At 37.3% G+C, this 27,463-nt stretch overlaps 1 protein-coding gene across 12 annotated transcripts in view; it reads right to left on the bottom strand.

Moving 5' to 3' along the window:
* The window catches only part of PARD3 (par-3 family cell polarity regulator), a 445,695-nt gene that overhangs the window by 135,896 nt on the left and 282,336 nt on the right, over window positions 1–27,463 (bottom strand). For 10 of the 12 annotated variants that reach the window (XM_054273679.1, XM_054273683.1, XM_054273681.1 and 7 more), the window contains 5 exons: window positions 23,686–23,875; window positions 18,747–18,898; window positions 17,666–17,710; window positions 11,183–11,410; window positions 4,250–4,466 (listed from right to left, as the gene is read on the bottom strand). In XM_054273679.1, coding sequence (XP_054129654.1) covers window positions 4,250–4,466; window positions 11,183–11,410; window positions 17,666–17,710; window positions 18,747–18,898; window positions 23,686–23,875 — 832 coding nt within the window. The remainder of the gene's footprint in view (window positions 1–4,249; window positions 4,467–11,182; window positions 11,411–17,665; window positions 17,711–18,746; window positions 18,899–23,685; window positions 23,876–27,463) is intronic. The other 2 variants (XM_054273680.1, XM_054273686.1) reach the window with 1 other exon arrangement.

Genomic DNA, 27,463 nt, shown 5'->3' with positions numbered 1-27,463 from the left:
TCCATCAATATAACAGGCCAGATCTTAAAATGCGCAACCTCCAATACAAAAAATATCTATGCATATGATTAATTTTGAGCATACAGTCTGGCTCTGTGAAGCTCAATACACAGTGCTTATGTTCTCCATAAAAGACTCCTGGAAAGTCAGGTTTATGTGGGACTCAGGTACTAATTCCTATGGTAGAAAATTTATTTACTTAATATAACATATTTATCCACAGATGCTTCAAACTACATTACCTCTATTCCATAAATTACCCCCAAAACTGATGCAGATATTTCTTGATGAAACCCAAGATTAAAACACAAGTCATATTCCCCATCTTTTGTTCTCATCATCTGCTCCCCACACAAATCTAAACATACCCTATGAATTTTCAAAGCCATTTTTCTCCAATCATATCAAGGGTTAATTTTTTCAGTAGATTTGGGGATTTTTTATCAGGCAATGACTGTCCCTAGATATTTTCAGCAATACACGACTAGCTAGTTTGGCCTCCCTACTATTCCCTTTCCTGCCTTGGGAAACCCAGAGCTGCTTCTTTCTCCTCATTATTCTCAATGTCGTGGAAGTTCATTTTCACCTAAAGATGTTATTCTTCAGACACATCCTGTCCTGAGATTGACCATTTGCTGGACATATTTTGTATCATCAGTTCAGTCACCCATCTAACTGTATCCAAGCTTGCACACTGGGAAGAAGCATGAATTAAGTAAAGGGACTGTAAGTGATCAGCAGCACCACAGCAGATGTGTCATTTCATCATCATCCAAAACCTTCATATGTAACATCTCAAATCTCCCTCTCTCATATCCTCTGGGGATTCCACTTTCATAGAAATACTCTGTACACAACAGGGGCAAAAGGAAGAGGGAAAATGCACCATATACCATTTTTCTCCCTCAGGAGAGGAATGTCAAAGAATTGAACAACACAGAGACCCATTAAATTAGTGTACATCTACCAGCACTAAATACAGGCACACTCTTTGAAACTGTGAAGACTCTTACTTAAAGCAGCACTATAATAACTTCTTCAACTACTGATTGTTTTTGTCAGGTTAATTTTTATCAAGAAACAGAACCTCTTTAAAAATAAAATCAGACTCAAAATGGGTAAACATATTTCATATTGCATTTGGAGAAGCATACAGATTTTTATAAACTTTTGATGTCAATACATATATCCACTGAAGACTTCTCAGCAGTGAAAAAAAAAACTAGCAGAACTTCATATCAGCTTCCCAAAATTTATTTGCTCAGCTGGCAGTGGCCATCCAAGCACCCTCTAACTGGAGAAGGAGGAACTGCACAGCATTTCACAGACCACAGGACCTGGCACATGATCCTCCTGAAAGGCTAAGACAAGAATGATTCCAATACTCAGATAAAACAAACAGATTCAGGTTTAAGCAAAGCACTGCAGCACCTGCCTCTCCTCCAATAGACCAATATTTCTGCTGAACACTTTTCTAGGCTAACTTCTGTCCTATTTTCATTTGTGAGAAGACTTCTCAGCCAAATGGCACAATTAAATAATCCATTTTGTCCTGAAGTGTCAGTTTGAAATACACATATGCTCAGGCAGATTTAGGTCACAGTCAGAAGGTGAACTTCCAGCTTGTCCACAGCCCAGTGCCAGCAAAGGTCTCTAGAAATTCCAGGAGCTGTGTGTGCCAGAGCCACACAGTTTTGCAGTTTGCAGCTCTATACCAAGGTTCTGTCAATCCTCTTTACTACAAGCAGCAAAACAATGGAGGTGTTTAGAAGATTTACTTATGATTTTGACTTCTTGTCTCAGTCATCCAGGGATTTCTTTGAAATGATGACTAGATGCTGAAGGATAAAGGTAACTTACGGTTCTCTAGTGAGACTTTCCATCTCACAGTAGAGTTTAATGAAGATTCCAGCAGTAAATCCTAAGATTTTTACTGAACACAAGGAGACTTATTTTTATACATCACACAGACTCTTCTTTATGAGATGCCAGTTTGCATATAGGTAATGAAAAGCCCTTTGGCTAAATACAGACATACTTTTTGGAATAAAGTGTCAGTTAATAGCAACTTCATCCCACAAGTGTTTTTGACCATACAACCTAATGAAGAAATATTTTTTAAAAATTAGAGCACTGAAAAGGAAGAAAAAAGTGAAAAAGGAGAAAAGAAAAAGAACGACAAAGAAATTACAACGTTGTGCAGAACTAAAACATCCAATTATGCTTTGATCCTGGTTTGAATTTTAAATGTTACTGTCATCATTATTTTCTATCACACAACTTCTTTCAGTGATTACTTGATATCTATGATATATGTCAAATGTACAGAAAAACAAAACATGTTATACGTAGAAGTAGTAGCTTATTTTGCAGACATAACAAAGCTTTTCTCTCAAACATTATTGAGAAGCCTGTCAACAAAGCAAATCAAGCACCAAGTGGAAATGAGACATAATGCTTAATTCTCTCAATCAGCATTTTCTTCCTTGCCAGGAACACCTCTCTTGTGTGGGCTGACAAGGTGCAAGCTAATTTACAGATCGAGGAGGAGCCAGCCATATCCAGATAGCACAGCTCTCACATTAATTAAGCAGAGACTGAAAAGTAAAGTTCACTCAGAAATGGTAGTGAAGGAAAAAAACCTCAAGAAAATGTTGACTGTTATGAAGAGCAAACAACAAAGCATTGGATCATCCTATCACTCAAATTAGTGTTGTTTCCAAATTAGACATTTCAGAAGTGTTCTATCAAGCACACAGAAAAGGTTACCTTGCCTGGCCCATGGAGCTGCCCAAGTTTTCTAGATGCTGTAAAAACTTTGTGACTGAACTCACAAGACAACACTCAAGCTATCCAAGATGCTACTACTCAGAACCTATAGGATTTATCATGAATATTGTGCCTCAATTTTACCTGTCATTTCTGCTGTTTAAAAATGACAGAGTGCAGAAAAGAACCAGTCAGCATTTCACATCTCCTGCCTTCCACACTCTGCCAGAGTGGGGTGCCATGCTCTGCTCCAGGCTTGAATTGAGGCAGGCAAATATCCAGAGGATGAGGGCACCCCCATGGGCTTTGCAGGCTGAAGGACTCCCTTCCTACCTGACATGTGGGACAATCTCCTACAATTCTTCTTCTGTTCTATGGCATACACTGTCTAAGAGCCTGCTATTATTTAATGTTTCCTAAAGCAGATTTCAAACCAATATTTTCAAATAAACTACTTTTTTTCCTAATTAACCACTTTTTCTACTTACTACTCTCATAATATCATTCTCAGTCACAGAACAATTCTCAAGAACCTGTGCAGTTACAACACATGTTAAACTAATATTTTACAGGATAAAGAAAGTAATGGGATGAAAGTGAACTGAAACTCCCCTTATACACTTTCAGAGTAGAATCATTAATAAATAATTAAAATAATACCAGTACCTCACTTTAAAATTAAATAACAAAACAAACACTGCTTTAATATTGCTTTTTCTTTGAAATGTGTTTATTTACTCTAGCTGGCTAAAAGAAGGACTGGTTTTCTTGCTCTCTCACCCCTTTCCACAAGTGATCAAAGATGTTTGTCATGTTACAACATTTACCCACAACAGCAGGGTGTACCTCAGCAGTGTGCTCCTTTCAGCTCGCTCATGTCTGCTGGAGAGATGACTCCTTTAAAAAGAACTCAGTGTTTGGTAAATCAGGTCTTTCACTGACCCGTTCTCTATGGATTTTCAGAGCACACAACTTTAGATCCTGTTTTCCTTGAGAGAAGCACGCTGTTTCTCAGTCTCAAACTGATTAATCTCTTTCACATCCTGCCTTCATGATACCAATAGTCTTAATAGTAAAGCAAAGAAAAACATTCATTTAACAACACATAAGCTTTGGGTACAGTATTAAAGGGGAAAAATAAAACAAAATCCCCAATGTTTTGAGTTGTGGGATAGAATATGTGCCTTACTTAGACATCACCAAAGACTCTTTCAAAACCAAGCAGTCTGTGGCTTAAAATTACTTTTTTCTTTGCATTTCCTTTCCTTTGGCCTGCCAGCCATCTCCTTCTCTTTCATTCTGAGCTGCTTCTCCTTTATGACACCATCCATGGACTCAAAAATTGAGAGATCAACCTATATACACCGTGTATGGAATTGCATAGTAAAATATGGCCTCGGCAAGAATTTACAATAATGACTAATTAGAAAAACAAACTTCTTTTTATAATTCATTCTACATTTGATTGCAAAGTACCTACCTGAACATGTCTCCTAAGCCTTTCAGCATTCCTTTCTTTGCCTTAATTTTATCCTTCTCTTTATCTCGATCTTTCTTCTTTTCCTTCCCAGTTTTTTTTCTGTCACCTTTATCTTGGCTTCCATTCATGTGTCTCTCTAATGAGTGGGATGGCTGATCACTTGCTGTGGACACAGATTCTCTCCCAGATCTTGAGCTCTCCTCTGTGTCTTCCTCCACTGAAAGCACATATTAAGAAACATCAGTGACATAAGAACAAACAAAAAGGGCAGATTTTTGGTATTTTCCATAACGTATTTTGAAGCAGGATATATGCAAAACCACAATAAACTCTTTTTTTTTTAAATCAGTATCTGCTTACATGGTTTTCCAAGAGTGTTCATTAGAAGTATTAAACTCATAAAAGCAAGGAATTCACCTTTGCAGACCATTCTGCAAAACACAATTTGCACTTTATGGGTACTCTGGATAATGTATGGATTAATAAAGAGAATTAGCAAAGGGATATTAATTGGTCCATTTTGTTTCAGTATCTAAATCAGTTGAGGAGAGATTTAGAAATATCTGCAAGAAGTAACAACACCAGTGCAGCATGCCTTGTCCATAAATTCTCAGTTATATTCTCATAAAAATATGAAAGTCATTAGGGAGTGTTAAACCTCAATGCAAGCCATAATAGCCTTTTTTCCTTCTGCAAGTAACATAATAGTTTTGTTATGCTTCTTCATTTCCTGGAGCCATTTAGAACACATCATGCACCATGATTGTTATTTTTGGTGTTATTCTTGGTTGAGATGGGGCAGCCTGGGAGGTTGAGGTGGGGAGATTTCATCCAGTGGAACAAGTAAAATACTGTAAGGGCAGATAAAATGTTCCTTCTCTGTTTCTAATCCAAGACCAGGAGTCCTAAAGCACAACCAAGGTTAGATTTAACAGCCCACATGTAGCTCAGAAAGTTTGAAAGAAAAATTTCTAAAAGAACAAAATCCACTGAAAACCTGAAAACTGCTTCAGTAGTTTAGTAAGAAAGAAATAAAACACTTCAAGCTGGTGGGTCAGAACACCGCACTGCATGCCCTGTGAAGCTGGAACTTTGCATGAGCTCTAAAATTTTATATCATCACATTTAAGTAGGGCTCCAACCATCTCCCAGCTTTCCAACAGACTGCACAAAGCAGCAATTAGGATCACAGATGCATACTTAGTGTTGCCTCCTGTAGCTCCAATGAATACAAAGGCTCCAAACAACTTTTGGCAGTATAATTTGAAAAAAACAGTCTTGCCTTATATATTCACAGTCTATGGAAAAGAGAATTTTTGTACTCAATAAGATTTTGAAATGGTCATGGCTTATAGAAGGAAAAATAAATGTTTTTTAGTTTCACCTATGTTTATTACTTCTTAGTATTATTCTGCTAATATTGTTCAAGATCTCAGCACCACTTTTACAGCCAACAGAAGAGTGTAATTCTTCAGAAATTTCTCATCTGTAGACTACTGTAGAACATAAACTTGCTTTTCTTCGTCATCATTCATCTTCACCTTGCAAGTAAATCATTGAACCTGAAAAGTCTACAAATCACTGACAGAAAGCCATTCAATATAATGTCTTCTCTCTCTCAGAAACTTGCTTGCAAAATGCTCTTTATTCCTTAGTATTACAATCCATAGACGTGTCCAATAGACTTTGCACTTATTCACCAAATATCAAGTTTTCTATAAATATTCTTCAGCCCTGCATGATCACACAGATAGATTTCAAGAAAAATATACCATGCCAGATACATCTCAACATTAGTAACTGTTTTTGAATCTTAACTAGCACGCTCAAGTACAAACCACCAGAGTGGCCAGGCCTTGGCATTTAATTCAGGACTGCTATGAGTAAAGCAGATGATACAGCAGCTTCTCAACTGTAGATACAGTTTTAATATCCATGTTATTGTATTTTAGGACACTAATAGGTCCTATACATGCCTCTGTACTAGCTGTTCTTGTACTTTTTTTGGTCCCAGCGTGTCTTAATCAGTATCTGGAATGATATTTAGTTATTATTAAAAGAATTGTGGAAAAACACTTCGGAATAGAAATGTTAATTTTTTCCATGTTAATTTATAGCTACAATCTGTTCTAACTAGACATTTAAAAGACTGTACTTGCAAACGAATATAATTAGCAAAAAAAAAAAACTGTATGAAATTTCTGACAAATTTTAAGATCAACTGTTTATTTGGAACTTCACTGCTAGAATTTTAAAGATGAATCTGTTTTGACCTATGTTTGTTCACACTCACATAACAATACATGAAATAAATCATAAATATATTTTTATATATATATATGTATAGTTTACTGTGCTATGCTGAGTTGCAGAACAACTTGTCATAACAGTGTGTCGTGGTTTAGGAAGGGGTACTCCCCAGTTTGGTGCTCCTACTCAGGCTCTCCAAAACACGTGCCACCCACCTGCTCCCCTTCCCTTCCCCTTTGCCCCTGCAGCAGGATGGAGAGGACAGCTGGAGGCACAAAAGGCAAAGATCACAGGCTGAGATGAGCAAAATTTACTGGAAACAGCAATGAGAGAAGGAAACCAACAGTTACAGCAACCCTACGAATGAAAGAGCACACAAGGGAAGAGTGACTGGCACACAAGTTCTCACTCCTGACAACACCTGACTGTTCCATCCACTACTCTACAGGACCTGATAGGGACCCCTTCCCCTGTCCCTGGAAAATGATGTGAGGTGGTATGGAATAACCTCTGGGTCCTGGCCATAGTCAGCCCTGCCCTGGCCAGAATCAGGACACAAAGCTCCCACTTCCTATTTATTTCGTACATTCCATGAGAACAATGTCTCCTTTCTGCATTAGTGTTGCAATTAATATTTGTCTATCATACAGTTTGCTTGCAATTAACTCAGTATCTTAGACTGAGGCCTGTGAACTGGGATGCCTGCTCTCCTGGAGTAAACACTGGTCTCTCCACTGAACTAAATAGATTTCCAGTTTTCTTAAAAGGACCCGACATGAAGAAGCTTGTTTTACTTTTATGCAGTGCAGTCATCCTGCAATTAACATACACATAATTACTAGTGTTTAGAACAAATGCAAATGCTGCTCAATTAAAATTCAAACCCAGGCTACAAATGAAACTTCTAATTTTTGTTATGTTGCAGTAATGACATTAGGTTACTGCAAAACGCAGGATGTATTTGTTTCGGTGCTGTTATTTCCTTTTTTTCCTGCAACCTCCTGCCTCTCCATTCAGGATGCTGAAGCCAAAAAATTAAATTGGAGTATACTTTAAACATCAATTAAACTGAACACTAGTGTCATTTCATGAACCACACTGCAGTATGGAGAACTACACAAACAGGTATTATGAAGCTATTCTCCTAATTAGTCCATAAAATGGAAAAGATGCACATGAGGAATCAAAGCTACTTAATGTGAAACTATTTTGCCACTAAGCTTCTAGGCCTCTTCTTGTGATATTTAATACAGCCCTAGATTCCAGCAATTAAGATTCAGGAAAATATTAGAAAGCTTTGTTGATCACTCCCAATCAAAATTCCTAGTTCTTCTTCATACCACTAAAGATAAACATTTTGCTTCAAGTCAGCTATTTCAAGTATTAAAGAAAAAACCAAACCAAAACAAAACAACAAAAAAAAAATCAAAAAAAAGGAAAAAAACCAACAAAAAACACCCCAAAAACAGGAAAAATTATCTGTAGAAGCTGAACACCCACATCTCTTTCCACAAATGCTCCTTCTTTACAGCCATTAAAACTCACACACATCTTCTCAAACAATTAAAATGTTACCTCAGAACCAGTCAGTGCCGTCTGATTTTAATCCTACATTTATTAATTTAATAGCACATTGTAGCAAGGACATTTAGAAGAGTCAGCCCCTTTGTCACATATGCTACCTGTATTTTTATGGCTTTTGTGTATGGAATGATGACATGTTAGGAACTCCTCTATACAATACATTGCAGTGCTATTATTTGCTAATCCAAAGTGGGTCACTGTCTGGAAGACAAAGAAACACTTCTAGCACTGAAACACTTGGAGAAAGGCAAAAATATTCAAGCAAGACAAATGGATCCAACTTCAAGGGCATCACCAAACTGACCACCAGCATGTTTGCCTGGGTTTTATAACGAGAGAAAGTCACATTCTAATTTCAAACAATTATGGAATAATTAAATACAATTTCAAAAAAACTTAGGCAACGTTGTTATGGCAGCAGTGAGGTATTAGTTACATTAGATCCAGATTGTTAAACTCCTACATACTCATATGTGCCCAAACTTTGTCCAGCTGAAGACACCATTTGGTAAATTCTTTGGAAGCTCAAGTCCATATAAAATTTACACAAAGTGAAGTAGACTGCAGTGCGTTTAGGTTTAATGCAGATACAGACATTTTCAGGAAGGCAGGTGACATAGGGCTGGGACAGCTCTTAAGCTTCTTCCATCACCACGAGAAGCAAAAATCCTCAAGGACTGAATTCTGTCCTATCAACTTCTTCCATTTGCTCTGCTACTCATCTCCTTCTATGAATCTGGCACTTGAAATTTCTGAAATACTTCTTGGATGTTTCATTACCATATGTGGAACAACAAAACGCGTAGTTGTACACACACAGCTTGGTCACACTTTGCTCAGCTCTTCTTCACCACGTGGGATCTGACAAGCCTTGCTCTTGCTCTCTCATGACATGAGATGGTTCTTGGTCCATGGTGTGAGACAACTTCATCCAGAGATGAGGGCAAAGACTCACCCCATGACATTTTGATTTCAGCCACAAGGCTTTGCTGGTCCCAGCTTCTGCTGGTTTTGGCTGGTAGGGTTATTTTTCTTCACAGTGGCTTTTATGGGGCTGTATTTTGGATTTGTGCTGAACACAGGGTTGATAATATAGAAATGTTTTGTTATTGCTGAGCAGGGCTTACACAGAGCCAAGGCCTTTTCTGCTTTTTGTACAGCCACAGTGGTGAGGAAGCTGAAGATGTGTAGGAGGCTGGGAGGAGACACAGCCAGGACAGGCGGCCCCAGCTGACCAAAGAAGGGATATTCTAGAACACATGGCATCATGCTCAGGATATTAAGTTGAGGGTAGAAGGAGGACATTTGGAGACATTTGGAGTGATGGTGTTTGTCCTCCCAAGTAACAGCAGACATGATGGAGCCCAGTTCTCCTGGGGATGGCTGAGCACTTGCCCGCCCATGGGTAGCAGTGAATTAATTGTTTTGCTTTGCTTGTCTGTGTGGCTTATGCTTTCCTATGAAGCTGACTATATCTCAATTCACAGGTTTTCCAGCTTTCACACTTCCAATTCTCTCCCCAGTCCCACTGGTGGGGGAGTGAGCACGCAGCTGCCTGGGGCTGGGCTGCTGCAGGAGTTAAGCCACAACACCGCTGCTCCCATGTGAAGGATCCAAAGGGCTCCAAATACTTCCTTACTACTCTCTATGCATTGCATCAACAAGCTTAAAAACCCTGACCAGAATCTCATAAACCTATACTCACCTTGAAAGTGCTTCACAACAACAGTTTTGCTATACTTTTTGATCAATTAAAGTTAAACCATCTGTAACTTGTGGATAAACTTCGGATATCTGAAGCCTCAAACCAGGATACTGCTATCAGTGGGCTCACACCAACAAGGCCTTCTATAAAAACATGGTCTGATGTCCCAAAAGAAGACAGGCATGCCATTTGTAAGAATGAGCATGATCATTACACATTTTCTCACACCTATTCTTCTACTGGCCAGAAATAGATTGACAGCCAGCAGCAGCACACCAGCATTTAGCCTTCACTACTGTCTGAAATTGTTATGTGCTGGAAAAGCAAAACAGAATTAATTCCATCTCTAGGTACCTTTGAGAAAAGTGACTGGCAAAATGATCTCCCTTGTGGCCTCAGAACACTCTTAAAAAGACGCAGATTAAAAAAAAAAAAAAGAGGCCAAGAGTTTTTTAAAAATGAGTGGTTACAGAAGTAATTTATAAAAGAGTATTAGGGAATGATGCTTATGACACCAAATTTCTGAAATTAAAAAACTTTAAAAAGAGCAAAAAATTTCTTTTTAAGCCTTCATTAAATTCAGAATAAATACTTTACTAGTTCAACCTTCCCATCATCATCTTCATTCATAAACTTCTAACTAGCTGCAGGTTGATTAAAAAAAAAAAATTCTGCTGGTGTGTGACAAGTTGAAAGTAGTACAACATGAAGGTTAAAAATTCAATGATTTTAATACAACCCCTGATTGAGGTAATTTACCATTCATACTATTTTCATTCAATATGAGTTGTCATTTTACCAGCCCATTCTTACATAGTTCAATAATGATAAGGTTAGCTTTGAAGTGATTCTTTTATGTTAATGACATTTTCCACATGTTGGGTCATACTTCGGGTTAAAGAACTGAAAATGTAAATGAATGCCCATTAGGGTGGGTAATAGCTGATCATTAACTTTATATTTTATTAGATCTGCCAACCTTACTCACTCTAATTAAAGGACAGTGATTTCTTTTTATCCCCCTCAACACTACAAATGTGCTATTTCAAAGTTAGATGCCTATATTTTCGTAACATCAATTTAGTGGGTTTGCCTTTCTACCTAATTTTTTTTTCCTAGTGTACATTAGTACATTAATTAGCCATCTTACAGAATATTTTCACAGTAACTTAAGTAAACACATTCCCAATAATCTTATTCTCTTATTTCAGAAAGGAAGAAAGCTGCAGAGTGCAGCGATCTGTTAAAGCAAATGAAGGGAAAAAGTCTAAATATTGATGAAGTTAGTTCCATTCTTGTAAAATTCTAAAATCATGCTCTGCTACTTTAGTCACTTTCTAAAGGAATTAACCTATGCCATTAACACTCATTATGCAAAACAACAGTTTACTTACAAGTTTCCATGCCTTCATCATCATCATCTGCTACAGGTTTATCATAAGATTTGTCTATGGCAGCTCGGAAGCTCTCGTTGCAGCCTCGCCCTCGGATGATGCGCGGCCGCGGGCGGTGGAAGGGAATGTCACCGTTCAGTGTCACCTCAGCCACGGCTGTCTGCAGGCTTTCCAACGAGCTGGATTTCTTCAGACCTAATGAAGGCCCCACATCTCTGGTTGGGGAACCTTAGTGATTTAAAGGGGGAGAAAAAGTAATTAGAATTAGTATTGAGAACGGCATGCTTGATTATGCATATCCATCCTGAAAGTCTTTGGGGACACACTTAACATTATTCACATCATCTCTCAATAATCTGTAGGGAATTCTCCACAGATTTGTTGGTCTCAGAAGCAAATGAGTATGTCAAGTCACAGTCAGTGGAACTGACAATGTTAGCAATGTCTGGCTTTTCAAATCAGTGAAGAGAGACCAACATCCATTACTATTATTTTACACAATTTAAATGATAAAGGGGCTTTAAAAACTTAGCTCATACAAGCAGCACAGATGCATATCTAACAGCATCTAACAAAACAATTAACTATTTTTGGTTCGAGCAGAAAATTTCCTCTGTACTAGCAATTGATGAACAGAGAGCAGATTATGGGCATGACTCCTATCATGTTTAGTGTAAAAAAAAGTCTTGCAAAGTAGCCTGACCTCTGGCTTCAAGGAACATGCTGTTTGTCTGAATTTTAAAGACTTGCATCAAATTGCTAACAACTTCATAATTAAATGCTTCTGAGAAATATCAGCTGACTTGCTCATATTGTGAAATTGCTTAACAATAATCTGTGGAATTATTGATGGGCAATGCCAGTTACCCAGCTGGCAAATAAACACACTCCTGGCAGTCACAAGGAGAGATTGTTGGGGCAGCACTACTACAGCTAGGGCTGAGGGCAGCTCTTATCACTGATGAGAGGGCAGCACGTCCAGAGATGTGCCAAGGAAGCCTCAGGCAGTGTTCTGCAACAGCCTTTCTGCATCCAGACTTCAATCCTCAGTTTTGTGGGTTAAATGTACAGCTTTTGTTCTTAGACAACCACTCACACTACAAATCACCTCACAACTGCACAATTAAACCTCATACTAAAGTTAAAACTGGGAAGAATCTTTCAGGGGGGAAAAAAAACAAAAACCACCCCATTTTATTGATTTTATTCAGAGTCTTAGCTAGATTTTCTAAAGGATTTGGGAGTGGAAAGCAAGATGAGGTGGGACATCATCATGGCTACATTTCCTGAAATCATGAGAGCAGAGCCCTCACCTGTAATATGAGGATGTGTAGGAGGCTTTTTCTCTACCCAAAGGGAGCACAAAAGAGAAGTGTTGGGGCACCACAACAGTCACAGGTGGCAGGCTGTTACCTAGTTGACATCAGCATCCTTATCTGGCAAAAATAAATTTCACAGCCAGCCACCACTGAGAGACAGAGCCAAGGCAAGAATTTTCAATATTAACAGTACATTAGCAAACATAGGTGTGAATAAAGGTGTAAAAAAGGAAAACTTCCTCTTTTAAAGATTTATCTCAGAATAGTACAAAATTCTGAAGATTATCACTATTCTGGAAGAAATTAGGAGACAGAAGGGAGACTGCATCTGTCACTGTTCTTTATGAAAGGTATGTGAAGTTACCTTAAACTGGGGAAAACTGCTACTGCTCTACTAAAACTATTCAGTATTCTCTGGGGAGGAAAGGGGGTTGTTTGCCCCCACAGAAGAGATGCTGAACAGCAGCATGGCAAATTTTCTCCACATCATTTGTTACCTTGGTATGAGATGAAGCAAGGCAGTGAATGTGTCATTTTCTATTCAGCTATTAAAAGTCTGAGCAATTACATTAAACTGAAATCCCTCAGATTAAATAAATTCAAACAGCAGCTGTCAAAGTATTTCCCTTCAGCTGCCCTACTGTTAAGATTAACTTGTAAACAGAAACAAAGCAAAAATCTACCCTCCCAGGTCTTGGTTCCCCCAGCAGTCTGTGGTCCTGCTGCTTGCACCCTTGGCCAGAAATAAATGCACCCCAACAAATGAGACATTTTATCTTCATGAATTCCCACCTCCTAGAAGAAGCCACCCTCTCACACACAGCCTGTATTTATTAGAGGGCTGAGGGTTGTGAGGATGGTTGGGGGCAGAGCACAGGGCCAGCTGGGACCAGGGAGGGCTGGTGGCTTCCCAGCTGTGCAAACAAGCTGCAGTCTGGAATTGCCAAACTTCTGAAAAAGGCCTGAAGTCTAAGGCGAGTGTTTTACAGAATATTCTCTCTGCCAACTAAAAGCACTTCAATTCAGACAGTGCCCTATAAAACTGTCCACTTTCTAGTCCATGGTCAAATCTGCTATTCTTCCACTAATGCCTGCAGTACACAAGAAATTAGACTTTATTTTGCTTTTTACTTTTCAAAGTATTTAATTGTATTTTTTAAACTGTCTATGAGAAAGGAAAAAAAAAAGAATGCAACATCTTGGAGAAAAAAAAAAAAAAGAGGAAATGGGACAATCATATATAAACCAGCTGTTTGACAGATCCAGTTTCATATACAAAAGAAAAGGGTGTCCTCTTACATAGCAGCTTACTGTAAACTTCCTTATTCCACATTCTGCTTTGTAACCTTCCAAATGAAATGCTCATATATCTTTTCCTAATTACTGAGTGGCTCTTTTTGTAAACAGTAATTATAAAGAAGGCATTTATGTGCCCATTTGTGTTCATAAAGAACACTAAAAAAAGTTCAATTTCCTGACACCCAATACAAACCTTTGTGAGAACTGTATTTATGTAAGCTGTGTTTTCCCAAAGGATATCCCATCTGGGATATGACCTAATGTTGAGTACTGTAAAACTAATAATGGATTACATAAATGATAAGAATATTTATTGAACTTGGGTGGCCACGAACACAAATGTGAACAGGTTGCAGAATCTGAAATGGGGAAATCTCCTCTCACAAGCAATTTTATCAGTGTGATCATAGAGCTATGTATATTTTAATGCCTTCACTATCTTCTATGGCTACTTCATAGGAAATCTGCTATTCCAAAAATACACAGTTAGGTCCCTGTAAATAGTGTGTTAAGAATTTATTACTAGAATTCACCAGTCAGAAAGTGAGTCGTTTACCCATAATCTGGTAAAAACCAGCAAAGTTTCTTTAAAAAGGAATCTGTTTAAAATTTATGAGTCACATCAAAACGTTGTTTTCTAAACACAAAAATGTCAGCATTTTCTTCCAGCCTTTACAGCCCTGGTGGTAATCATCAGAAGCGTTATCTGCTCAGAATGAGTCCTACCTCTATTTTGACACCAGAATTTAAAGTAGAAAAAAGCAGAGGAAAAGACACATCTACCTAAAGCATATTTATATGACTGAGGATGAAAGGGATGCTTTTATCATTTTTAAAATTTGAAGTTCATCAAAATCTCCCTTTCCAACAGTTTCCCTAACAAATACCCTTTGAGGTGGATTCATCCCTCTGTATCCCAGTGCTCCTCCTGCTGTGACCATGCATCCTCCTCACAGCTCACAGTGCCCACACCCTGTCCATCTCCTGAGGGCTGTGTCACCTGCCAAGCACAGCCCCTGCCCACCACACGTGTCCCTGCACTCCCTGTGTCCCCAGCCCTCGGGACAAGGGCTGGGCCAGGGCCAGGGCCAAGGACAAGCTCAAGGGCCAGGCCTTGCCCTCCCTGCCCTGCAGCCACCGTGCAGCTCATGACTGTGCAGCTGCCTCTCCATGGCACACGCACCGAGGGGACACTGAGCACACAGTCATCACACCAAGCCTGTGTGCTGCTCCCTATCCCTATCCTTTGTTTCTCCCTTGTGCTGGCACTGTTTAACAACTCTCTGTGCCTCCCCTCATCTCACCCTAAGGTAATTATTTATACAGTGACACCAATCCGCTCGGGCGATTTGCAAAGGCAAACCCCATGGTGTCAAGGGATATATGATGTTTTGTCCAGAGTGGCTAATTTTATTCTATAAAGCAAATTTTTCATCAGCACATTCTTTTAAATCATTTTAAATGACTTTTTTTTTTTCTGAAACATTAGTTTTATGAGCTGTCAAGTCAAATGCTACCTGCAACTGATGCCAAAAACTTCTCTGCATTTCATTAAACCAGTTTTGCAAAGGCATAAAGTCTACTCTCTAAACACCTTCTTGAAGGACATTATCAGTGAGTCTATTTACTTGGTAATATCTGCTCCATTGCATTTGATAAATTTTTCCATTTCTAGTTCAGTTCAGACACTAAGAGATCAACACTTCATCTGCAGAAGGCAGGAGAGGAATAAAGTAAGAAACTGCATCAAAACCAGTTTCATTTTGATTCAGTTTAATAAAAGTTTAATTAAAAAGCATTGTGTAAAAATAAATCCATAAATAATTTAAATAAATCTTATTTGATTTTTTCTTTTTCACTTTCATAACATGCCTATGGAAAAATAACGACCTAGAGCTATAGTATGCCTGGTACTCTATAAATGAGCCATGCTCAATTGCTACTGAATATACTTCTAACCTCTAGGATGAACTGTAAACACTGCAAGGATTAGGTACTTCAAGTGAACTATAGAAAGAAAAAATAATTAAAAAACTATTACAGTAACTAGAGCTGGAGAGTTCTATGCTCTCCTTTTCAGCCAATACTATTAAATCCAACTGTGACAGTAACAAAGTTTGTTTTTATCTTTTCTAAAGTAAATACATGTTGAAGTTTTCTGGCTTTTAGAGTTCATTAAAGCATAGTTCACCACACATTTGAAGCTTTTTTTTTTCCTTAGAACCAGACAATTTTTAAGCCAAACTACAGTAAGTGGTTTGTTTAACAGCTACATCCATCTTCAGTAATGGGAGATTTCCAGTGTTTATATACAAAACCTGGTTAAAAGCACACAAGATAAATAAAACAAAAGTGCAGCAAAAGGTGTTTTCCTTTTTTCCAGCCACTGAAATTTTTTTCCAGCACATTTGCTGTGCACAAAATATGTAACTGCCTAGTCCAGACAGCATGGTCATGCTCTTTCACCCAAGTCGTCCAACTTGACTCTTTTTTTGGAATTTAATCCAGGTGTTACACATAAAGGAAAACTATACTCAGTTCACACCACCCTCTACTGATACCACCAAGATCACTATGCACTTTTGAAGCCTGAAGATTGCTATTTTACTAAAACACACAGGTTTTACACCATTCTAATCACACCCCAGTCAACTATACAGATTAATAAGAAAATGAAAAATAATTTACAATAATTTTGAGTTTGGTCTTTAACTTGCTTCTATGTGAATAATGCTCAGAGGTGAAGGCAGTTCCTAAGCATCAACTATTACCACAACCATTAACACAATTCATACATTCACACTCTGATGGCTTTAATCCTCCAAAACATTCATACATTTTGATTTTGTTTACCCATTCTTTTTTTGCAAAGCTGCAAGTCTGTGGCCATATTCTGCAACGTTTTAAAAGCTAGAAGACTTTTCCGTTCAAATAAAAATGATAATTTTATCACTTGATTACTTACAGCTTTTTAGTATTCCTACTCATGTTATATAGTCCAGTTAAACAGAGATGCAGTTGTGAATTAGTAAATGTAAATTCTGTATTGAATGCACTACTCCTCAAATCATGATAAAATAAATAATATTTTCAGGTCAAAAAGGTGAATTGTTCCTAATTAGAGCTAAGTAATGTTATGGTGTCCTCTGGATCTAGCCTAATTAAAATAGCATTCTGCAGGTCAAAAGCTAACTTATATTAATAAATCATAAAGGTTCATAATTGCAGTTGGTGCATTATTTTAATTACTAATAAAAAAATATGCCTTGAAAGCTATTTCTCATTATCATTTGTGAAACATTACAATGAATGGTATGTGGAAAAGATTCTATTTACATATTCTTTTGTTCTGTTACGATGCTCGGGTTTCAGCTCCAAAAGCAAATCAACTTGCACAAATAATCTTCAACTCAATGCACAACATGTATCTGATGACCACTTAAGGCAAAGGCAGCAGTTTTCTAATTAAAATAATTATTTTCAAGCACTGTGTTAGCACTGTAATAGCCAAACACTCAACTGTTCTAAATCATCTCTCTGTGCACTGCAGTTTGAAGCTAGGAGGAGATTTTCCAAGATTTTTTTTTTTTTTGAAAGGACAAAAAACCCCAAACTCTGAATATTGATGAGTTTAAAGTGCAGAAACAGGTGTTTGCCTACATGACCCGGCTGAATATACTACCCTGGATACTTATCCTATAGAAAAATTTTCTTTTTCTGTACGACTTGATTATTCACAATAGAAAGCAGCCATGCAAGTACTGGAATATTCATGTTTTCATGCAATTTGACTGGCAGTTCTGTAATTGTGGTAAGCTGCTTTGACCAAGGTTTCTATAGCAACAGCCTTACTGTCAATTCTTACCTGTTTTCTGGTCATCCATTGTACTGAGCTTAGTCTCGTCAGCTACTGTTAAAAGGTAAATGCATAACGGTTAGCCCAGTTAGTGCCCATGCCCCACATGCACTCAACATTCCTCCTGCTTTGCATATTTTCTTTTCAAGTTAGGGGACCTTAGAAATGTCCTACTTCATGCAAATAAACTGCAAGAGTAAGCAAACATTCTGGGGGAAGTGGCAGCAAACCAGTAACCTTCATGCAGTGTCAGTCGTTCACATCACGAGCAGGTACAATATGTTATTGACACGTTAGCACGCGGCACCCGTCAAGACGAGTCAACACCTCCAACCTGACTGCAGCCTGAGGATGTTTGTGAATTAGGGATTGTAGGCAAGACACAACTATTGCAAAGGAAAATAGCATTGTATTTTATTATTCTGAGGAGGGAATTCTGTGCGTTTAAGCCATCGAAACTCACTGTTTGAGGTTACTAGAGTCTGCACTTCAGAATCTAAATGCAATGGCAGAAAAATTGATGGCCTTGTTAGCAATTACTTATTCTCAGTTGGTTTATCAGTTTAAATGATCACTGCGATTGCCTGTCTTAGCCACTGCTACTTTATAGGGCTTCTAATATAAATATTAAAACTTGGGTCTCAAACAGATGTCAGACTAGTCCCATTTTCTAATTCTGAATTCATCTACAAAATGAGAGACTATGGAAGACCTTTAAGGCTAACTGCATTATAATCAAGGACTGAGAATAAACCCGGCTACCCAGAATCATAGCACAATACAGTTTTACACAATCATTCTGTATGGACTTGTAAATGCATTTTTCACCTCCATTTTAATAAATACTGTTTACTGTGTTTAGGCAAAACCATATATCCAGAGGGCTATGATATTTGAATGTATGGACATTTACAAACAGCAAACAACACCCAGGCCACTTGGCCATTCAAGTAAGTACTTTACTACTGACAAATAGACATTATGTGCAGTACTACTGCACATACACAATCTGTTTGGAATTATAAAATCTATATACTTACAACATGAAAATCAGGTTCAAATAAAAAAAAATTGAAAAAACATCACTCACTACCTAGATCCATGCTTTTGGATTTTCGTGTTTTAACAAACTCCAACTGACTGGCATCTGAAAATTGCTTTGTACGCTTTTCTGACATGCTCTGGCGTCCAAAACCCTCTCGCTGGAAGGCAAGTACTGGATCAACATCTGGACTAAGAGTGCTGTAGGAAGGGAAAAAAATCATGCGAACATTTATCAAGATCACGCAACCTTTCACTCTTCAGAGAAAATCATTCATTTAGCACGTGACTTCTAGCAACGATTAATCACAGTTTTAAATACACCACTGCAAGTATTCAGTTACACGCACAATGGATTTGTTTTACTGCATTAAGCAATTCTAGTTTAAAAGTACCAAGGATTTCACTCACAGTTTTAACAAAAGATATACACATCTGATGCACTATACATAGTCAATCAGAACAGAAAGTCCAACATAGGAATAATTTGCAGGAGAATAAAACAGTTCTTTTTCTTCCTAAGAAACATATTTATTCCATTGATAGAAATTGATCTGGTCTGTCTTTATCAGAAAATATTTAATAAAGCATAAACAGAAACTGTCCTGCCTGAAGCCCACAGAGCTTGAAACGTCTTAATTTGAAAACTTTGCATTTAATTTCTCTCCATATGTGAAATTTCTTGTAGATTTTTTGTAACTTCTCCTGCTTTTAGCCTGGCTATGACAACCATATATTTACTCATTGCTTCCCCACAGAGCAAACACTTCCCACAGTGGAACCACTCCCTAATCAGAAATGGGAGGAACTGTATTTGGGTTTTGTTTCTCCTGCAGGTTTCTAAAGTGACCTCAGCTCAGGCAGTCAGGTTTTCAGTGAGCTGCCTCAGAAACATGCTGAAGATGGATTTATTAATGGTGCTCAAACACTGGCAGAATCATGAGCGCAAGAATGCAGGCAAAATTTGGTGTGCAAGCTAAAAACATTTAAACCTTTTTTCACAAGGCAAGATTGTGTACTGCTAATAAACAATATGAAAGGAAATTCACAAAAATATCTTCTGGCTCCTAGAAAAGGGCATAGAATATAGATCTCTACTTCACTTGGCACAAAAAGAAATCAAAAGCATAACATACTGAAAAAAATCAGTATTTTGGACCATTGTTATCTATCCTATAGGTAAATGAGCCCTCAAAATCCCCTCTTGGAATATTGTTGTATTTCAACATTAAAAAGTTAAATATTTTGTCTAAAGATCTCTACATGCCACTCAAGATATTGTGTTTAGTACCATGTTTCTAAAGAATTATTTTTACTGTAAAGGCTAAGTATAATACACCTCTCTTTCCTAGTAAGAAATAGACAAATGGTGAATTTCTGCAAAAAACAACCTATACTTTTAAATTCTGTAACATGTCCATGTTCATGTATGCCATGTACTCTAATTTACAGAAGTATCTTTGATCAAGAAACACCTGGGCATTAGGCAAAACAGAGAAAAAGAGGTAAGGAAAAGTGTCCAAAGGCATAAAGTACTATAAAGGATGAAAATCACTACCCTCATTACCAGACAGCCAAAAAGAAATTCAGTCTAGTAATGGTAGATTTACAAATAATAAGATATGTGCTTGTGACAGGCTTTTAATACTTCAGTGTGAGCAGGATCAGAGCTTATGTGAATAAAGCCAATGTCAAGTGCCTTTTGACTTTAATGTTTCTGGCTCAGGCTCATAATGTTTTACATTTAATTACTGCAACTATTTCAGAGATGTCTGCACAATTTAGCAATGTTCTCAAGCATATGCTTAAAAGCTCTGATGAATCAGAAACCATACTCAAAAATAACTATTTAGTCCAAACACGGACACCCACAAAATAGGGAAAAAATTATCTCCACATGATAAAAAGATAAAAGAGACAAGGCCAATATACACTTCTAGCATTTATAGCAGTGCAATATGTAGCTGAGTAAGAACCACCTAAATCTGAAATGTTCTCCAAAGTGACTCCAACTGAACTTACAGGGTTTCAACACCTTTCATAATCAGGTCATAATTGACTTTACAAAGGCCACACAGAAGTTTCTGGCTCCCTGCTAGTCAGCCCTGTCTCTGAGGGCCAGAAAAATGTGGTTTTACTAAGTGAGAATTTTTTTTCCAGCAACATCTGTTAGCACAGGCTCACGTTTGTTAAAATGACTGGTTTCATCTTGCTGAACAAAATGTATCCTGTGACACTTTCTTCAGAAAAGGTGAACTTATAAAATTATTTGTTTTGGCTCTATGCTTCTTTTCTCATACAAGCTTGCTTTGATCCTCCTATATAAAACTTCTACTAGAGTAAAATATCATTTCCATGTAAACACAGCACACACATATATTGAACTTGAAGTCCTAAGAACAGACTAAAACTCCAGTTCAAATATAACTTGAAAAGGACACCACAGGTCCCAGAGAGAGCAGTTGGTGGGTCTGGACATGGCATCAGCAGCTGGGAATTTGAGAGGCTAGAATCCAGCATTTCCACTGACTCCACTTTTAGAGACTTTCTGCTTCCCTGGTCTGCCCTTGTCACACCTCTCTTCCACACATACTTATTAAGGGAATTATTATTACATGTTTCACAGTATCCTGCACTCTAAAGGTGCTACTTAGCAGCTTTATTTGAGCCTTACATAGAGTTCTGAATTTTCATGTCCTGTTTTACTTCTATTATTAATGACCCATGAGTGTTTCAGTAATTAAGGAAAGAGTGGATCACAGGAGTTTGAATGCATGTACATTGTCTAAAAGTATTCATAAGTCCCCAAGAAGAGCAACAACTGCAAAACCAATGAGCACAGAGGAGGAATTAATGCCCCTAAAAATGTCTCATTTTAATATTTTTCAACTACATCAATAAAAGACAGAGGTGAATTTAGTGCAAGTCATTAAGCAATGCCAAATGTAATTTACTATATTCTAGAATACTTAACAAATAAGATTTCTGGAATGACAGCTGATCCTTAAAAGAATGTAACCGTCTTCTGACCCTCAATGTTATTAAAATTCCATTTATTAATCCTGTCTTATTGGCCCTTTGTTTTCATAACATTTTCATCAAGGATTAGGGAGATATTGTGAGGCTGAAAAAGCTTACATTTTCTTCTGTGATTCAGAACAGCTGCCATTCTTGTTTGGATAACCCTTCATCCATATTCTTAGTTTTACCCTTTGTGCCTTCCAGCAAAATCATACAATGCACCTTCGTTTTACAAGTCTTCCTTCATCCATTAGCAACAGGAAATTATAGCAACAATCTAATTCTATTGCCATTTACTTTTTTTTTTTTACAAATAGAATACATTAGGTACTAAAGCACGACACTGCTTTAAGTGCCTTAACTCTTTTAAGTGCCATTGTATCTGAAGACCTTTACAGTTTCTCAAACATACACTTAAAACTTTTTTGAGTGTGATCAATTCTACAATACCTAATCCCTGTTTTCTTTCCTGTTACTTCATTTACAAAGAAGTGTATGAATAGCAAGACACAATGCAGAAGTCAATGTAAAAGCATCTGCAGTTTTGTTCAAATGTTTTAAGTTTATTTCACAGGATTTTGCTCACATTCAGCTAAAAATACTCCCTTAGAAATAAGCTATTATGTGCAGGCTTGAGGACCGTTCTATTTAAATGACTCAGATTCTCAGCTTTTACAAAAGACAAATGGACTTTTCAGGGACCCAGATTACAGGTATGACTTGTCCATAACAATAACTGCAACATCAAAAAAAAGTAAATGAGTATGAAAAAATTAAATTTCCATACAATCATTATAACAGAACTTAAAATATAGAACTCAATTTCTGAATATAAGATGAAATAAACTAGTTTAAAGCAGAGAAGAAGCTGACAGGTGCATATCAGCCAGCAGGTGCTATTGCTGTTCTATTAAGATATTGCTGACACATTCATAACAGGCTCAAGAGACAAGAAAAATAAGAAAATTCTAGCACTTTACACCATTTGTGGTAATTATCCAGCTTCAAGAAGCAGCAGCGTACAGAGGTGGGCTTTTATTTTGCTATTACTATAGATAATTACAGAACTTGTAAATTAAATCTTAGATCTGTATTAATTGTACTAACTAAGCAATAAACAGTATTTCTTTACCAGGAACTTAAGCAAGTCAATAATGGAGCTCAATGCATTTCTCAATAAGGCTCTTCTGTTAAAATGTGTTAAAGTAATCAGAGAGTCAACCTAAGACTCACAAATGTTATTTTTACTATGGATTACACATATAAAGTTACTTTCCATACTTTTAAATGTGGAACTGTTACTTTCTGTATATTTAAATTTAGAGCTATTACAGTACATTGTCTTTGCAAATCATCTAACAATATGAGTAGCAGTTCTTCAAAAATAATGAAGAAATATTAACCAGTTCTTTTTGCATGAACATTAACACAGAGGCAAAACAAGGAGCTTTGGCCTCTAAGTAGAATTGAAATATTAGCACATTATGAGGAAAAGCAAGGAAGTATACAAATGTATTGAGATGCTCCTAGATATACAATATCTAATATAAAAATAAAATATCCAATATAAAAATAAAACCATTGTTTTATAAACTCCGAAATATTTACAGTGATGTTTATAAATTACAATTTCTAATCAGTCTTTCATAAAGTCAAGTGTTTAAATTTTGCTAATTTTTTTACAAAAGCTAGGTCAGGTAGCAATTAAAGTTAGATCATCATCAAAATAACACAGCTATGTACTAAGTAACATTTCCACAAATATGCTTTAACACAGCACAAAACTGAAACCAGAGGTATTTGTATAGATTTCCTCCCTGAAACAAGGAAAATTACCAGTTTGAAAATAGTAAAATCCAAACGTGACCAAAAAAAAAAATTAAAATTAGCAGTAGTCAAAATGTAACTAAAGGAAAAGATGCAACTACAGCTCTCTCTTTTTTCCTTCTACTAAACCATGCTCTTACCAGTCTGTTGACTCATTAATTGCAGCTTTAGCCCATCCACCAGTATCAACAGTGCCAAACCCGACATCATCATGGGAACTGGATGATGACTGGTCAGAGAGATGAGGAGGAAGGACTGACAGCCTGTCATCTTCAATAATGACAGTGTCATCCTGGGGCATGTTCACTGTTGGAGACAGCTGATATTTACCTGGACAAAAGGGAGAAAAAAACCCAAAACTAAATAACAGCAGCGTGCAGAGAGTGCCTTGAAAAATATTTCATCACAGATGATAAAAGGTTATGTCAAACTGCAGTGCCACTGATAAGAGTGACACAATGCAGATAATAAAATTAACTATGTCTCACTTTGTACCCATCTTCTTGCGCAGTGGCCTGAAAATTGATGTACACCAGTTGTTTCTGTGGCCTACTGCAAGACCACAAGGTCTTCAAGCTCAACAGAAGGGTTGAGGTTTGGAAGAGATCTCTCTTCTAGTTCAATCCTTTCCACTCAAGCAGAGACACCTCCAGCCATGTAGCCAGGACCCCAAAAAAATTGTTTCTGAGTATGGCTTCTGCACCACCTCCCTGAGCACTCTGTGCCAGTGCACAGTCACCCTCACACTGAAAAAGTGTTTCCTGATGTTCAGAGGACCCTCCCATGCTCCTGTCTGTGTCCATAGCCTCAAGTCCTGGCTGAGGAGCTGCCCAAAAGCACCTCTCCCAAAAAATAGCATCTCCTCCTGTATCACCTGGTTAGACAGAAACAACGAATGTGTTCCACAAGGACTAACAGAGGTCATCACTTGGTCCTGATCAGTCTGGCCCTCATGAAATGAGAAATTATTCAAGTGGTGTTGGGAAGTGGACACATGCAAAATTTGGAGAAAAAAAATGAACAAATTCTATTATCAACAAATTTAAGTAAGTTTTAACCCTTTTGTTAAAGCACTTAAACAAGAACCTTCACATACATGATAGGGACTACACCAAGACTCAGTCTGTTCAGGGGCAGACTTCATCAGGTAAATTTGTGAGAGTACAAGTTAAAAGATGGTATGTTCTTACTAAAACAATTTGTAAAACTGTCACATCTCATGAGAAGAAACACACTAGCTTAATCAACCATTAATCTGACAACAAACTGAAAATTATACTAAAACTATGATGCACCAGTGTAATGTATCATAAAACTTCTATTTCCATATTTTAAACTGCTTCTACGGACACATCAATTATTTCCACACTTTACTTTCACTGTAGATATGGAAAAAAATGTGAATAATTAGGGGAAAATTAAGTTTTCCTCTTTTCTGTAAATTTTTCAGTTACCATCACTACCTTTGCATGCAATTGTTAATAAACAAGAAAACAAACAAACAAAACCCTATGTGTAAAGAGGTAGTTAAAATCCTCACTGCAGTAGATAATACATATAGTAATCTTTCCAAAGAGGGGAAAACTGGCTTCAAAGGGACCATTAAAGAAGGCTGAAAAAATGGCTGGAAGAAAAAGGTACTGCATGGTGAACACCTCATCACTGTCAAACTGAAATGAATGCATGCAGTTTGCATAACAGCTGATTCTGCCCAGCAATAGCTCCTTTGATGGACAGGTTAATGTTTAGCCTGGTAATGTACTTCTTTCCAAATATAATGCCTACAAGACTGTTAACTCTGTAGTTAATAATGTCTCCAAAGAATTCATTGTGAAAAGGTATAACCTTATGGCACTCGGCAGATTGAACTTCCCATCTGAGAGGCTACAGTAATTCAGTAACACTTTTAACTTTTCACTACCCTTCTTTATATCTGACAAGGGTGAAGACTGACATTTTAATAGTTGCTTTAGAATTAAGGAGAAAACCCATCTGACATGCCTATGCTTTTCATTGCAGATGAAGCTCAAAACAGGTGAAAGGCTTCACCTCCAGCAGATGGTTGGACAAATCTCAGCACTGGACTCAATACATGCTTTGTAGAGAACTCAGCTGAAGTGGATAGAAAATACCCCTGGAGAATTAATTCCACAAGTGTTGTGAGAAACCTTACAAGGAAACATCAAAGAAACTTCAAACCCAGTAATCTTCAGTATATTTGACTGATGTACAAATCTAAGGCATTGCTCAACCTGTCTACAAACCTCTTCAAGAAAATAATTTTCCCTCGGGCTGGAAAAGTGCTATTTAGACTCTGTGAAATTTAGACTCTGACTACACTTCAAGTCCAGTTTTGCATATATAAATTCAGCTTCAGTGAGGTAATCTGTAATAACATAAAGTATTTTAGACACTGCACTAAGCAAGGTAAAACATTCTCCCTTTCAAATGTTTCTCACCTCAGAACAATGATGCTCAAATTTCTTGGACAAGTTACCAATCTAAAGGAGCACAGCCTGTGGACTACACCAAGCTATTGGGCAAGAAGGGTTCCCATCTGTCTGTGCAGGAAAAAAAGCCTCAGAGCTCCAGTACCAAATGGCTGGTCTCCTGGTCTATGAGGATTTTCATCCTACAAGGAAAAATGTGCCAAGCAGCATATTTCAAAAAATATTATACACCTTCAAACCTATCATACACCAGAAAATAATTTGTACCTTAATTAAACCACCAACATAGAGCCCTCTAAAAAACCCTAATCACAGAGAGTAAATAGTATGAATATCACGTCTATTCATGAAGAACTAAACTGCTCCAGGTCCTTTCAAATCTTGAAATTCCCTGAAGTTCAGTTAATATGTTTGCTGGGATAACTTGGCTCCCATGCTGACACTGCATTGTCATGGAAGTGTTTCTGGCTTGATCCTTTGTGCTTTTGCTATTGCTTTCTCTTTAAAGGATGGTCTACAAAATCTGTTGAACACTCTCACCGTATGTTCCAAGCCCAGCATTACCTTATGAATGACTCATGAGCATGTTGATACTGTGGGACTGAGACCAACAGCCCAATGAATGCCTGGAGAATGACTAACAACAAAGATTTCTCTGCTGTACACAGGTCTTGGATTTCAAGAAAGTGCTCAGATCTGTCAACTATTGGAGTAGAGCATCACATTTTGATGAGATTCCTGGCCAAGGAACTACATTCTGATTGTAAAGGGTTATTTTCATTTCACTGAGACACACACACTACATCTCTAGCTAAATTTCTGTCAGTAGTGCTTTCTCCTGATTCTACCCTTAAGACAGCAATTATTTATGTAGAGAACAGAGTTTTTCCTGTTGTGTAGGAACCATCAAACTTCACAAAGTTCTGGGGGATCCTTCAGGATGAAAAGCAGATTCAGTGCAAGAGACTGTTATTCTGTGTACCCCCTGAAAAATATCTTCTGTTTAGTCACCGTTACCAACAAAACCTGCCACGTTCATATAAAAAAAATCAGCAACTAGAAGAAGGAGATGAAAGAGGACTTTGTACTAAGCTGTTTGTTGAATAAGAATAATTTATATAGACAGCAGCTATGTATTTGTGTACTGTAAAACTCAGGAGTATAATGCATGATATACAAGAACGGTATGTCAGAAGAAGACTTGAATTTTTAATTATAGAGCCAAGCAAACCAGTATAACACAGTTGTTTTACTGAATAACATACACCCTGGAAATAATAAAATAAATAAATATAAGGGTTTCTTACAGCCATCTAATTCTTAAAAGACTGAATTTATATAAATAAAATATCCCATCTTCTCTGAACCAAAAGTATTCCCTCAATACAGAGTTGTATCTTTTCTCCATCAGAAATTTTCAGTGAAATATTATCAAATGAAAAAGAATAAAAAAAATCTATAATAGCAA

Source organism: Melozone crissalis, unplaced genomic scaffold (assembly GCF_028551555.1).
Source record: "Melozone crissalis strain CALT ecotype California unplaced genomic scaffold, PUWL_Pcris_2 ptg000016l_1, whole genome shotgun sequence".
Lineage (NCBI taxonomy): Eukaryota > Metazoa > Chordata > Aves > Passeriformes > Passerellidae > Melozone > Melozone crissalis.
Note: the sequence above shows the minus strand (reverse complement) of the source record. Positions and strands in the feature narration are given on the sequence as shown.